The following is a 13708-nucleotide window of genomic DNA, read 5'->3' as shown; positions in this document are numbered from 1 at the left end:
AGTGGAAACATACCCTGTAGCAGAGGTACGCGCCGGCCGTGAGGACCGTAGCCACGCACATGTTGACCAGGAAGGGCTTCCAGTGACTCAGTGCATGGTCCTCATCCTTCTCAGGTGGTGACGGCTCCCCTTTGGCTGGGGAGGCAGCCTGGGCACCTCGAAGACTTCCCCCCACGACCCGACTTCTAACTTCAGTGTCTTGACTCATGCTGAGGAATCAGAGGGGCAGAGATGGGTTACTCACTTTGGAGAAAATGAATGGAAGGGATGCTGCTACTGTGGCAGGAATTCTAGGAAAAAACAAGCCACGTGTAGACAGAGTTGGATGATGTTAACCTTCCAGCGAGCCAGCCCCCTCTGCTTGGAGGGAGGGCCAGGCCAGAGCCCACATCAGCCTGAAGTCCACTTGTCACCCCCTCCCCCAGGTACTTCAGATAGCACCCACACCCAGGGTAGGGTTCACAAGGTGCCGGGGCGACTGGTCACTGTGAGGATTTATCTGGCTGGAGGACCCACTGGTGTACACACTATTGTATGATTTGCCTTCTCACGTACTGCAATTGCAATGTCTGGCCACATCAGTACACCCAGATCTCATTCTTTAAGAGCTATAGAATATCCCAACACTGGGAGAGAACGTAATTGATCAGGTCCCTGGTTATATCATTGGCCTGTCTCTAATTTTTCACTACTACAAACAATGCCACAACACACACAACTACCTATACACATCTTTACACGCTTGTTTTGAGAGTCGCTGCAGGGTAAATTTCTCCATGTACACAACTGCTGGGTCAAGTATGCACACGTCTTAAAACTTCCCTCCAGAAAGCAGGTACCAAGGGCACAGCCGGCAGTCATCTCCAGCTGGAACTAACACCTGCTCATTCTGCAAACTTTCCGTGCATGGCCACCTACTGCAAGCAGCCTTCCCTGGACACCTCTATCACATCACTGTCCATGGGCTCCCACCAAAATATGCTTTGGGTCTGCCTCTTTCCCAGCAAGATGGTCTAGAACACAGACCAGGGGACCAGTGGTGTTCTAGTTAACTCAGTACACCACACATAGCAATAGGTACTCAATAATGGTTGTTAACCTGCAAGGAAGTTAAATGGGATTTAATCAAGACCACAGAAAAAAGGTTACATTCCCCAAAGGCCCACTGTGGGGACTGAGGGCACATGGTCAAGCCTGGACATCACATTTCAGGACTGTCCGGAAACCTGGGGGAGGGCGCTATCGTCAGGGGGCAGAAAAACCCTACTCAGTGGCTCCGAGCCCCTCATTCCAACAAGCACCACAAGGTGGCACCAGAAGCCCACAGAAGTGGCTCATGTCCCGCAGCTACCCTGTGCCCAATACCGGACCTCCCGCAGCCAGGAGTGGAGTGGCTGTGGTCCACACGCCCTGTTCCCCAAGGATGCGGAAGCGCTGGTTGCCAACAGGAGGCTGCGTCCACAGGGTTTCAGTACCAGCATGTGTTTCTAGAACAGAAGGTCATTTCCCCTCACCCCAACAAGCTGGGACCCAATCATATTACCTTTCCATGCCGTAGGGTACGGCATTTAAGGGGCTTCCTTTTTCTTCCTTGATGGGGCAGTCTTTATCCTCCTGGGTCTCCTCCTTCACCCACTGGTGATTTGGGAAGAACTCCCTGCATTTCCCATTGTGTGGCTCCAGGATTCTTTTGGGTGGCCGGGGAGGTGGGGGGACGTGCTCGGGTGGGGGCTCCAGGTCCTCGTGAGAAAGCTCCTTCCACTGATCCTTGAAAGAGCAGCAAGAGGAAGTCCTATTAGTGTTCACTTTGGCTGGTTTGTCAGGAAATCCCTTTGCTTGAGCAGAGGTGACGGCTTGGCGAGGGGCTCTCGGCCTCTCAGGGCTGCAGCCATGTACTTGGAAGATGAAATCTTTTGAAAATAAAGTCTCATCTTCCTATCAATGCTCTCTGTGTGAGCACTTCAAAGGCACAAAGTGCAACATGGTCAACATTTTGACAACTTTCTAGCTATTTTAAACACGAAGGGTAGCTATTTCCCCTGACGCCAGACGGTGTTTGAACTTTTACAACTGACAGCCTCCTTCAAAGACAAAAAAGTTAAAATGGTCACACCTGGATTCAAACAAAGGCAATGCTGACCTGCACGGAAGAGTCTCCCATGATGAATTTGGCACCTTCGATCACAGCCAGGTAGGAGAAGCGCAGCTGGTCTGCTGTCTGGATCAGCCCCATCCGAAACTTCCTCATTTCTAACAGCACTTTCTTGATATCAACGGAAGAAGGGTCTTTCCTCTTGTCCATCTGAAAGCCAGAGAGGAAATATAAGTCAGCCAGGTCCAATTCTCAAGGGCAACGTTAATAACACGGTTAGATGTCTGTCCCCTCCCAATCTCATGCTGAAATGTGATCCCCAGTGTTGGAGGTGGGGCTGGGTGGGAGGTGTCTGGGTCAGGGGGACAGGTCCCTCATGAAAGGCTTGGTGCCCTCCCTGAGGCAATGCATTCACAAGAGATCGGGTTGTTAAGAGTCTGGGACCTCCCCCATCTCTTGCTCCTGCTCCCCTTCACCTTCCACCATGACTGGAAGCTCCCTGAGGCCTCCCCAGGAGCCGAGCAGATGCTGGTGCCATGCTTGTACAGCCTGCAGAACTGGGAGCCAGTTAAACCTCTTTTCTTTACAAATTACCGAGTCTCAGGTATGCCTTTATTAGTAACGCAAAAACAGACTAACACAGTGAGTCTGTATTTTGGAAGAGGAGTGCTTCAGTTTCTACTTAGGAAAAAACATCACAGCAGAGCAGGTGGAGGAGCTCCCCAGGGCGCCCGCAAGGGCCTCCTTACCAGCAAGAGGCAGGTATCAGCCAGACAGAAGGTTCCAGACCTGCCGATGCCTGCACTGCAGTGCACCACGATGGGCCCGTGCTCCGGGCTGAGTGACCCTGACTCTCGGACTTTGAAAAGAAAGTTCAAGAATGAGGCTGGCGATTCAGGGACTCCAAAGTCAGGCCATGTGGTATAGTGGAAATGTAAGATCTCTCGAGTTTCTTGGGTCTGAAAGAGAAAAATACTCATGATGATTCTAAAAGAATCACCTGTACAGAAATCACTAATTCCAAGTACACACAGAGTCACCTTCCACTCATCTACCTCTAAGAGGAACATTAATTCTCAGACTTTCTCCCAGGGTCCACACACCCAGTCAACAAATACCATGCCCTGGGGCCAGGCCCTGAGCTTGACACTGAACCTGCAGGGTGCTCCTGCTTAGACTTCATTTCCCTTCGGATTGAAGAGTCCCCTCACCTCTTTTCTCCCTATCACTTCCACCGTCTACATGGTTACAACTGGTTTCTCTCTGTCTCATGAGTCACAATGATGCTGGGCAGCTACCTACAAAATCTTGTCATAAAGCCCTGCAAGGCCTCCCGTGAAAAAGTGAACAAGGAACAGCAGGTGAGGCACTGGCTCTGGGCAACTTTCAGGCGGGGCTTCAAGATGATCTGGAGGTTTCAGAGGATTGTCACTTTAGAGAAAAAAGTAACAGACTTGGTCTCCAAAGACTGGTGACTCCAAGGTGTGGCTCAACACCCAGCTGAAGAGGCGGTCAATGCGACAGCATCAGCCCATGAACCGAGTGTGTGTCCTGCGTGCTGGCGCCGCGCTCTTCCACTGCTGCTCCAGGCAGGTGCTCCCATCCATTTTCCAATGAGGAGGTGGACGTTTGGAGGCAGACAGTCCATGCTCAGAGCCTACTGCAGACACTTTTGAAAGGTGGACCCCACCCCTTCTCCCAGAATGTCTCTTCCCCTGGCTGGGTCTGCCCCAGAGGAACAGAAACAATGGCCTGGGGTCTGTTTCCAGCTCTGCTCCTTCCTTGAGGCTTCTGGCGGCTGTGATCAAAAGGCAGCCCTTGCTGGGGGGAGTACGCAACATCTTCAATGACCTAAGAGCTCCTAGTAAATGGGAACGAGCCACTTGGTAAGCAAGGCCCTGAGAGGGAAAGGGCTCTGGAAGTGAAAGTCTCCTAACATGGGCCCGGGAAGACAGCCACAGACAGGAACCATACCAGCCTGGAGCGTTTCCCTGTGGCTCAGTGCCAGGGCCACCTGGAGAGCAGCTGATGGCAGAAGGATTCAGGCCAGAGATCTGCTCATGATGCCTTCCTTCACTTGACGAATGTCCACACTATGCCAATCATGTGCCAGTTACCGTGCCAGGGAGGCGGGGGCAAAGACACCACCTCACCCTCACAGAGCTCATGGCATAGTTACTAGGACCTCCCCCGACTCTGCTGGGATGAAAATAATACATATTTAACCCTGCCTCAGCCATTAAATACACTAATAAATAATATTTAATGTTTATTAAATATTAAATACAGTATCTTGCACAGAACAAGGAGAAATTTGTGTATGTTAATTGCTAGAATCACACTAGGCAATTCCATCATTCTTTCCTCTCTAGAAAATGGTATCCATATAACCTTAATGACATTAAAGAAGAAGAAATACCTCTTCTATTTGGGGGGTGGGGGCAGGTGGGAAAGAAAAGGACCTAAAATGTATTTTTTAAAAATTATTATTATTATTTTGAGACAGAGTCTCGCTCTGTCGCCCCAGGCTGGAATGCAGTGGCATGATCTCAGCTCAATGCAACCTCCGCCTCCTGGGTTCAAGCAATTCTCTGCCTCAGCCTCCCGAGTAGCTGGGATTACAGGTGCCCGCCAACACGCCCGGCTAATTTTTTTTTTTTTTTTTTGTATTTTTAGTAGAGACGGGGTTTCACCATCTTGGCCAGGCTGGTCTTGAACTCCTGGCCTCGTGATCCACCCACCTCAGCCCCCTAAAGTGCTAGGATTACAGGTGTTAGCCACCGTGCCCGGCCGTTAAAATGTATTTTAAAATTGAATAAGAAGCAAGCATACCAAACGCAAGTTTTCCTTTAATCCTTGAAGGTGTGGGTTACCACCCACTGACACCCTCCCTCACACCTGCTCACCTCTTTCACAAGGAATTCATTCCAGCCTTGTGCTAGAACAGACAGCCATGGCTGAGAAAAGCCTTTTAAAAACAAAGTCCGTTGGAGCAAACAGATCCTAACATCAAAACCTCTGAGCTGGCTGTATTCACTCTGCCAAGCAAAAAGCGCACAGCTCTTCTGCTCTGTTGAAATTCAGTTTCCCTCAACAAGCAAAGAGTTTCCCAGAAGTCACTCTTAATGTCAGGCTTGCAAATGCTAAAAAGCATTCTTTTAAAAGGCTACTGCATAAATCCTCTAGCACATTCCAACACACTGCCCATGTTACTCCTGAGAATCTTCCAGAAAGCACCTCCATCCACCGTACTCAGAGCCCCTCTGCCCCGTCAGGGCTATGGCAGGGCTAGTGACTCTGGCGCGGTCACCACCAGAGGGCAGAAAGCGCTCGCAGCAGCTACACTGCTACCATCCTCAGGAGCCAGGCAGCCCGAACCCCTTGCCTACATCCTGGTAACCCGTGCTACATTCTAGATCTTACTTCTACTATTTTTTTAATTTATTTATTTTTGAGACAGGGTCTTGCTCTGTCACCCAGGCTGGAGTGCAGTGGTGCAAGCATAGCTCACTGCAGCCTTGAACTCCTGGGCACAAGCAATCCTCCTGCCTCAGCCTCCTGAGTAGCTGGACTATAGGGGAGCACCACGATGTCTGGCTAATTGTTTTTGTTTTTTTGTAGAGACGGGGGTCTCGCTATGTTGCCCAAGCTGGTCTTGAACTCCTGGCCTTGAGTGATCCTCTTGGCCTCAGCCTCCGCAAGTGCTGGGATTAAAGACGTGAGCCACCGCACCCGGCTTACATCAACTATGAAATGAATGGCAGGAGCCATGATGATTAAAAAGTAGTACTTGAGAAGGGGAGGCATGGGGTCACCCAGAAGCAGATCCCTCCCCACCCACACAGCCCTGGAGCCCCACTCCACATGGTCTCCCTACGGCTCCACCTTCCCTTCAGATAAAGCCTGTGCTACACACCCACGGTAACTGCTAACCCTTCCCATATAGGACCTCCCAGAACCCTCGCAAAACCCGAGTTTGACAGAAGAGGAAACGGAGACACTGTGATGAGCTGGTAAGGTGGGGCCAGGATTCGACCCCAGTTAGGTTCTAGAGGTTGGTGGCTGGCCACTCTTCACTGGTGCCCCCAGGTGCTGCTGCGCACTCCCTCCACTATTCCCCAGAATGACATGAACACCCCCAAGTTACGGATCCAGGGGAATTATTCCGAAGCCCCAGGAACAGAGCGTTCGGCGGCGGTGCTGCTTGCCACAATGCCTTGCCACGTTCCAAGACCAACTTTTACCAAGCAAGTACCTGGCGTTATAAACTCTTCCCACAACAAATAAACCCAAGACCTGGCCCAGAAAACTTTCACTAGCTATGAAACTGGAGTGAGCCTCTAGACCCCTTCTTTCCTCTCTTCAGACTCAAAGACTGAGGACCACAAAGAAGGCAGCATGCTTCACTGGGACTTGCAGGCTGCCGCTCCAGTCCCTCTGCAGCTGCACAAGCAGGAACCAGTCTTTTGGGTAAGAAACTCTCCTTTCCCTAAGAACCATTGTTAACTGTTGTTAAAGGTCAGAGAGAGCACTGTGGCCTCCACCCTTCCTGGGCACTCGGTAGGTACACAAGTAAGCTCCGCTCACCACAGTGCCAAAACCACATCTTGCTCGGGTATACAAAAGCCAAGAACACTGGCATTAGGTAATATCACCCAAGGGATAATGGAAGAGGCATCTGAACCAGTAGCCGCCTGAAGTGCTGAAGTGTGTGCCATACTCACTGTAAGGTTTTCCAATTCTAGCTGTCGCACTGTATAATATGACTTGATATCTTCAGAGATCAATGTTAATTTCAAATTTGTGTCTTCAAAGATCATCTCTTTTTCTTCTTTTTGTGGCCAGTACTGTGCGCATTTTAACTGGGGGAACAAATAACAGTGAATTATTGTGAGCAATATGGCAGTTTTTCTATGGCAGGAGGCTTGGAGCACATCCCACAAGCTTCATGATAACCCAAAGGCCTGGGGGTTTCTGAACATGGAAGCCATGGTCAGCACAGACGCCTGCCTCATGGGGAGATGGGGGTGGGGGCACGAAGCTGCTGACCAGGGCAGGTTGTGCAGACAGGGCTCAGACTTCCAAACCCATCAGCTCCCCAGTCAAACACGGCAACGGGGTCCTGCAGGGCTCTGATGCTTTCTTACCGTCTACGAGGTGAAGCCAGATTGAATAAAAGGCTTTGAAACTCCTCTGTGTAGCCATTTCAAACATTACCCAGGACCTGATCAGGCTGCTGGCATAGAATGTTAGGTGCCTTACCCTGCACAGAAAACTCACAGGCAATTAAAAATAAAACTGGGAGAGACAGCAGGTGAGGCCCTTTGGAGAGGCTGAGCAGTTGTCACCAAACGCAGACTCCCTTTCAGAGAAGGCTTGGAGATGGGCTCCCCAGGGCTTGCCCTTTCATTCTGGTTTGGTTCAGTTCATTCAGAAAAATACTTTTGATGTTCTATTTTGATAATCTCAGACACTATCTGATGTTCTCGATTTAAATGTTGCTCATTAAATTTTTCTTTAAAACAAGCAAATTTATGAAAATTTGGTTTCATTTAGGATCTAAGACAAAAACTGACTCGAATTTAGTGACATTTTCCTTGAACTAAGTTTCTGCCTCAGTTACACAAATGTTTCTGCTCATGGATAACTGTTGTGGATAAAAATGGCAGGTCAGCAGGGGCAGAGCTACCAGGTCAGCCTGACCATGTGCCTGGACAGAGGGAAGCTCAAAGCCCTTACGATTTTCAGTGAAAGAAATGTCAGCGTGTGTCAACAGCTCTTTGGCAAATGACACTTGTGGTTCACGTGCACTGACCCACTCAATACCTCCTCTGGGGCAAAGGATGGTGTGGGTGAAGGGAACCACTTCAGGGCCAGCTGTCTGTCAGGAGACATTGCTGTGCCCAGCAGTGACAAGGTGGACTATGGGGGAGGGCTGAGGGGGAAATGCTACGGACATGCAGCAGGAATTCAGAAAAGGGAAATGTTTCAGGTCAGCCAAGGTTACAGGAAAGACAGATCAGAGAAAGCTCTGTGCAAGAGGCAGGTTTTGAAGGATGACTAGGATTTCCTAGGCAGTGACTGCAAATAAGAGGCTGAAAAGAGCAGCTGGAGAAGGGGCCAGCAGAGGCCCAGATCACAGCCGACTGGCAGCAGGCCCAGGGACCTGTGGCATCATCTGGGGGCAATGAGGAGCCAGGAAGCACGTGACGAGGGTGAATATAGAACCACAAATGCCTATTGGTCCTGCTCTACTGAAGCTGGAAGCTGCCCAAAAGACAAAACCAAAGCAAAATGTGGGAGAAACAAATTAAGAAACACCAGGTTGTGATGCCAGCATCGCAGCAAACTTCACAGTGCCAGACCAGAAACCAACAGCGCTTTCTCAAGAATCTGGACACAGGCCTGTCTGAAGTCTTAGCCAGTTTCATCCATGTCACCTTCCTGGATCAATGATGAGTTGCCAAAAGTGAACTCTTGAATGGGACAATCTGTCAACATTGAAGCAATTCTGCCACCCAGCATGGAGGCGCTAATTACATGGCAAGACCCCCACTTAGCCAAAGTGGGTGTGGCAGCTAAAAGCAGGAACTCAGAAGAATGTGAAAAGATGAATTAATCCCACACTTCTAACAACTAGATCTTATAATGCCTCAAGACCCCAGAAACAAGAGACTGATCTGATAGGTTCCACACCACCCGTGCTGGCGTGGGCATTCCACAGAATAAGCAGAGAAGGAAGCAAAGAACAGAAATGCAGGGGGAAGAGGCCACCGTTCCTCATCTCATAAGCAGGGCAGACGAGTCTTAAATCTCACCTCCAGACAGCAAGCACTAACTTTCAAAACCAAACCTAATGCCTAATAACCCTCTGTAATCTGGGTAAAGACTAAGACTTTGGAACTGTACAAGTGAGGAATTCTGTCATACAACTGTCAATCACCCAATATTTATTTTTAAGGACTCTCAGGTGTCTACAGCAACAAGCTATGCTCTGTCATTTCCAATAGAAATTTTTGTTTTAAACACACAAAATTTTTAAAAGGCACAAGATCACATTTCCAGTTACCCTATTACATTGATATATACGGCCATGAAAAGTAGATGGATTTTTATTAGAACATAGTCCTTCACCAGGCCTCAAATTGAGTCCTATCTTGGGTTGGCACCAGAGGAACATGGCGGTGCCAACATGCTGGCATCTCTCGTAGTTGCTGTTTCCACCATGAAGGCAGATGTTAAAGAGTCCTTGGGGCCTTCCCAAACAAGTGGGCAGGTGGTGTTTAGAAAACCTATGAAAGACATCTACAGTAACCCTGTGACAGGTAATTTGATTTCGCCAAAAATTATTAACACAGAGAACTAAGTAATTCTTAACACAGAGAACTAAGTACGAGAGAAAAATGAATTATACAGACCCTGTGATACAAAATGCAGTATCTTGTGCATGAAAGCACCTGAAAGCAAATGGCAGCTTTAGTGAGGATTTCAGGAATGAGATACAGGTGAGATTCTGCAATGGCCAATTAAACTCGCCTTGCTTACTTCCCCCTTCTAAACAACAATCCCAACCCTTACGCCACGGTGCAGCCTACACTGACGTGTCTAAAGTCAATCCTTAAACAGAACTAGTGAGAACTCTAGCCATCTGGATGACCCCAGTCTAACACACACAATCATCTTCTGCATAACTGGTTTCCAGGAAGCCCAGGGTCCCAAAAGATAACAGGCATGTTTGCCAAAAATAAGACGGAGCATCCTACACTATTTGGTGAAGGAAGGAAATCAGAAGACAAGTATGCATTAAATGAAAACTCCCCAAAAGCTGGTTTTACCACAAGCTGTGTGGATCATTCATAATTAGATTAGCTGAGCAAATAAGATACTGTAACTTCTCATGATTTTTTCCAGCCAACCCTCTGGGAGGGATAATGCTGATACAGAATTGAAAATGTTGATCCCAAAGAAACTTTAACAATCTCAAACCATACATTGCTTTTCACGCCAATCTGCATGCCCAAGTAATCCTCGAGTGGAATGGGATACTTAACAAAGGAAAGCAGGGACTGCTGGCACAGTTATCACAGTAAACTACAGCAAAGCCAACCAGCCATGTTTTCCATGCCTCCCCAGTAACCCAAAAGGAAAGGTTGTCACAATGGATCTGTGGGCCATTTGTGGTCAGTCTTGAGTGGGAGACAATGAAGCACAGGGCCTGGTGAGGCTGGAACACATAACTACAGCACTGGACACTGCTCAAACACATAACTACAGCGCTGGACACCGCTCCTTGCTGTAATGTGACAACAATTGCTAAAGCAAACCTCGTGCTCACAGCAAAGAGGTTTTACCAAACACTTAGCAACAAAGAAATAAATAAAAAGCAAATGCTACTGTATCTGGTAATTTCTGAATAAATGTCTTGATTTAAAATTCCCAACCCTCAATACCATCTAGAGCAGTGGTTCTCAACCGGGGGCAATTTGGCCTACCAGGGGACATTGGACAAAGTCTGGAGTCTAGACAGAAACACATCTGACTGCCACATCTGGGGAGGGGGTGCTACTGGCATCTGGTGGGTAGAGGCCAGAGATGCTGCTAAACATCCTACAATGCCCAGCACGGCCACTCCCTGCCCGGATCCCTAGCAGAGAATGATCCAGCCCAAGTGTCAGTATTGCTGAGGGTCAGAAGCCTGCAGATGGAGCTATGCTGAAGGCTTCCACAGGCCACCAGGCTTCCCCTTCCCTCGAAGAGTGTGTGCTGTGAGAACCCGATGCTTTGTTTCTTTACTCAAAATTGCTGACCAGTGGTGAAGGGTGGGGGTTTGCTTCACATTTGTAACTTCACATTTTACTAATCAAGCTACTAAGGAGGGAAGAAAAAATTTAAAAACCACCTTTTACTGAAAAAGTTATTTTCTAAGACAAGATACATTATATCATCAACAGAACACTTAGGCAAGCTCCCTATCTGTTATTGTTGGGCAAATAAATACTTTCATTTTTTAAAAAAGTAGACAAGGGCAAAAAGAACCCCAAAAAACCCCAACCCCAAAACAAAACAAACCAAACCCCTATGATTTTAAACACGCGCTGTCCTAAGAGGAAGACTTTCTGCAAGTAACTGAAGCCGTTTCTTTGTGTGTGGTAGAGGCAGAGGCTTTGTGGTTAATGCTTCAAGTTTTCACTGCTGAAGTTTCCTTTGATGTGTTCCTTCTTAACACTTGGATTTTTTACACTCTAGGGCCATGACTGTGCTTTTTTTGGAAAGGTGGCCTCTCTGGAGCCCTCACATTCTTCTGTGGCCAGAGGCAACCAGGACAGCTGTGAGAGCAGTGTCCTAGCTGAGCCTGGACCTGGCAAGCCCCAGGGACACCCAGTTCCCTGCTCCTGGGCCACACGCTCCTACTGGTCTCCACGATGCTCAGCCCGTCTCCTCCTGGACCCCGCAGCAGGGCTGGCAGTGTTGGGGAGCAGCAAGGGCAGGGAGGCCGAGGAGCCTGTGGCCCTGCTGAACGCTGGCCTGCGCCTGCACGGGCAGATGGGCTACATGGGATGGTCTACACAGGATGGTCTACACAGACAATCTACACAGGACAGTCTACAGTCTACACAGGACAGTCTATACACGACGGTCTACAGAGACAGTCTACACAGACAATCTACACAGGACAGTCTACACAGACAACCTACACAGGACAGTCTACACAGACAGTCTACACAGACAATCTACACAGGACAGTTTATACAGACAGTCTACAGAGACAGTCTACAGAGACAGTCTACACAGGACAGTCTACACAGGACAGTCTACACAGACAATCTACACAAGACAGTCTACACAGACAACCTACACAGGACAGTTTATACAGACAGTCTACAGAGACAGTCTACACAGACAGTCTACACAGGACAGTCTACACAGACAATCTACACAGGACAGTTTATGCAGACAGTCTACAGAGACAGTCTACACGGACAGTCTACACAGGACAGTCTACACGGATAATCTACACAGGACAGTTTATACGGACAGTCTACAGAGACAGTCTACACGGACAGTCTACACAGACAACCTACACAGGACAGTTTATACAGACAGTCTACAGAGACAGTCTACATGGACAATCTACACAGGACAGTTTATACAGACAGTCTACAGAGACAGTTTACACGGACAATCTACACAGGACAGTTTATACAGACAGTCTACAGAGACAGTCTACACAGGACAGTCTACACAGGACAGTCTACACGGACAATCTACACAGGACAGTTTATACAGACAGTCTACAGAGACAGTCTACACGGACAGTCTACACAGGACAGTCTACACGGACAATCTACACAGGACAGTTTATACGGACAGTCTACAGAGACAGTCTACACGGACAGTCTACACAGACAACCTACACAGGACAGTTTATACGGACAGTCTACAGAGATAGTCTACACGGACAATCTACACAGGACAGTTTATACAGACAGTCTACAGAGACAGTCTACACGGACAGTCTACACAGGACAGTTTATACAGACAGTCTACAGAGACAGTCTACACGGACAGTCTACAGAGACAGTCTACACGGACAATCTACACAGGACAGTTTATACAGACAGTCTACAGAGAGTCTACATGGACAGTCTACACAGGACAGTCTACACGGACAATTTACACAGGACAGTTTATACAGACAGTCTACAGAGACAGTCTACACGGACAGTCTACAGAGACAGTCTACACGGACAGTCTACAGAGACAGTCTACACGGACAGTCTACACAGGACAGTTTATACAGACAGTCTACAGAGACAGTCTACACGGACAGTCTACAGAGACAGTCTACACGGACAGTCTACACGGACAGTCTACAGAGACAGTCTACACGGACAGTCTACACGGACAGTCTACAGAGACAGTCTACACAGGACAGTTTATACAGACAGTCTACAGAGACAGTCTACACGGACAGTCTACAGAGACAGTCTACACAGGACAGTCTACACAGGACAGTTTATACAGACAGTCTACAGAGACAGTCTACACGGACAGTCTACACGGACAGTCTACAGAGACAGTCTACACGGACAGTCTACACAGACAGTCTACAGAGACAGTCTACACGGACAGTCTACACAGGACAGTTTATACAGACAGTCTACAGAGACAGTCTACACGGACAGTCTACAGAGACAGTCTACATGGACAGTCTACAGAGACAGTCTACACGGACAGTCTACACAGGACAGTTTATACAGACAGTCTACAGAGACAGTCTACAGAGACAGTCTACACGGACAGTCTACACAGGACAGTTTATACAGACAGTCTACAGAGACAGTCTACATGGACAGTCTACACAGGACAGTCTACACAGGACAGTCTACAGAGACAGTCTACACGGACAGTCTACAGAGACAGTCTACACGGACAGTCTACACAGGACAGTTTATACAGACAGTCTACAGAGACAGTCTACACGGACAGTCTGCACAGGACAGTCTACACAGACAATCTACACAGGACAGTTTATACAGACAGTCTACACGGACAGTCTACACGGACAGTCTGCACAGGAGACCGGCTGCCCAGAAACCGGCTGTTCTCAGCTAT

The 13708-nt window shown here is 48.4% G+C and overlaps 1 protein-coding gene across 1 annotated transcript in view; it reads right to left on the bottom strand.

The window, feature by feature from the left end:
• The window catches only part of PTPN1 (protein tyrosine phosphatase non-receptor type 1), a 75781-nt gene that overhangs the window by 3078 nt on the left and 58995 nt on the right, over window positions 1-13708 (bottom strand). The window contains 5 exon segments of the mRNA NM_001131782.1: window positions 14-209; window positions 1544-1767; window positions 2141-2302; window positions 2842-3051; window positions 6817-6954. Coding sequence (NP_001125254.1) covers window positions 14-209; window positions 1544-1767; window positions 2141-2302; window positions 2842-3051; window positions 6817-6954 — 930 coding nt within the window.

The sequence above is a fragment of the Pongo abelii genome, chromosome 21 (assembly GCF_028885655.2).
Source record: "Pongo abelii isolate AG06213 chromosome 21, NHGRI_mPonAbe1-v2.0_pri, whole genome shotgun sequence".
Lineage (NCBI taxonomy): Eukaryota > Metazoa > Chordata > Mammalia > Primates > Hominidae > Pongo > Pongo abelii.
The sequence above is the reverse complement of the archived record's forward strand: the minus strand, read 5'-3'. Positions and strand labels throughout refer to the sequence as shown.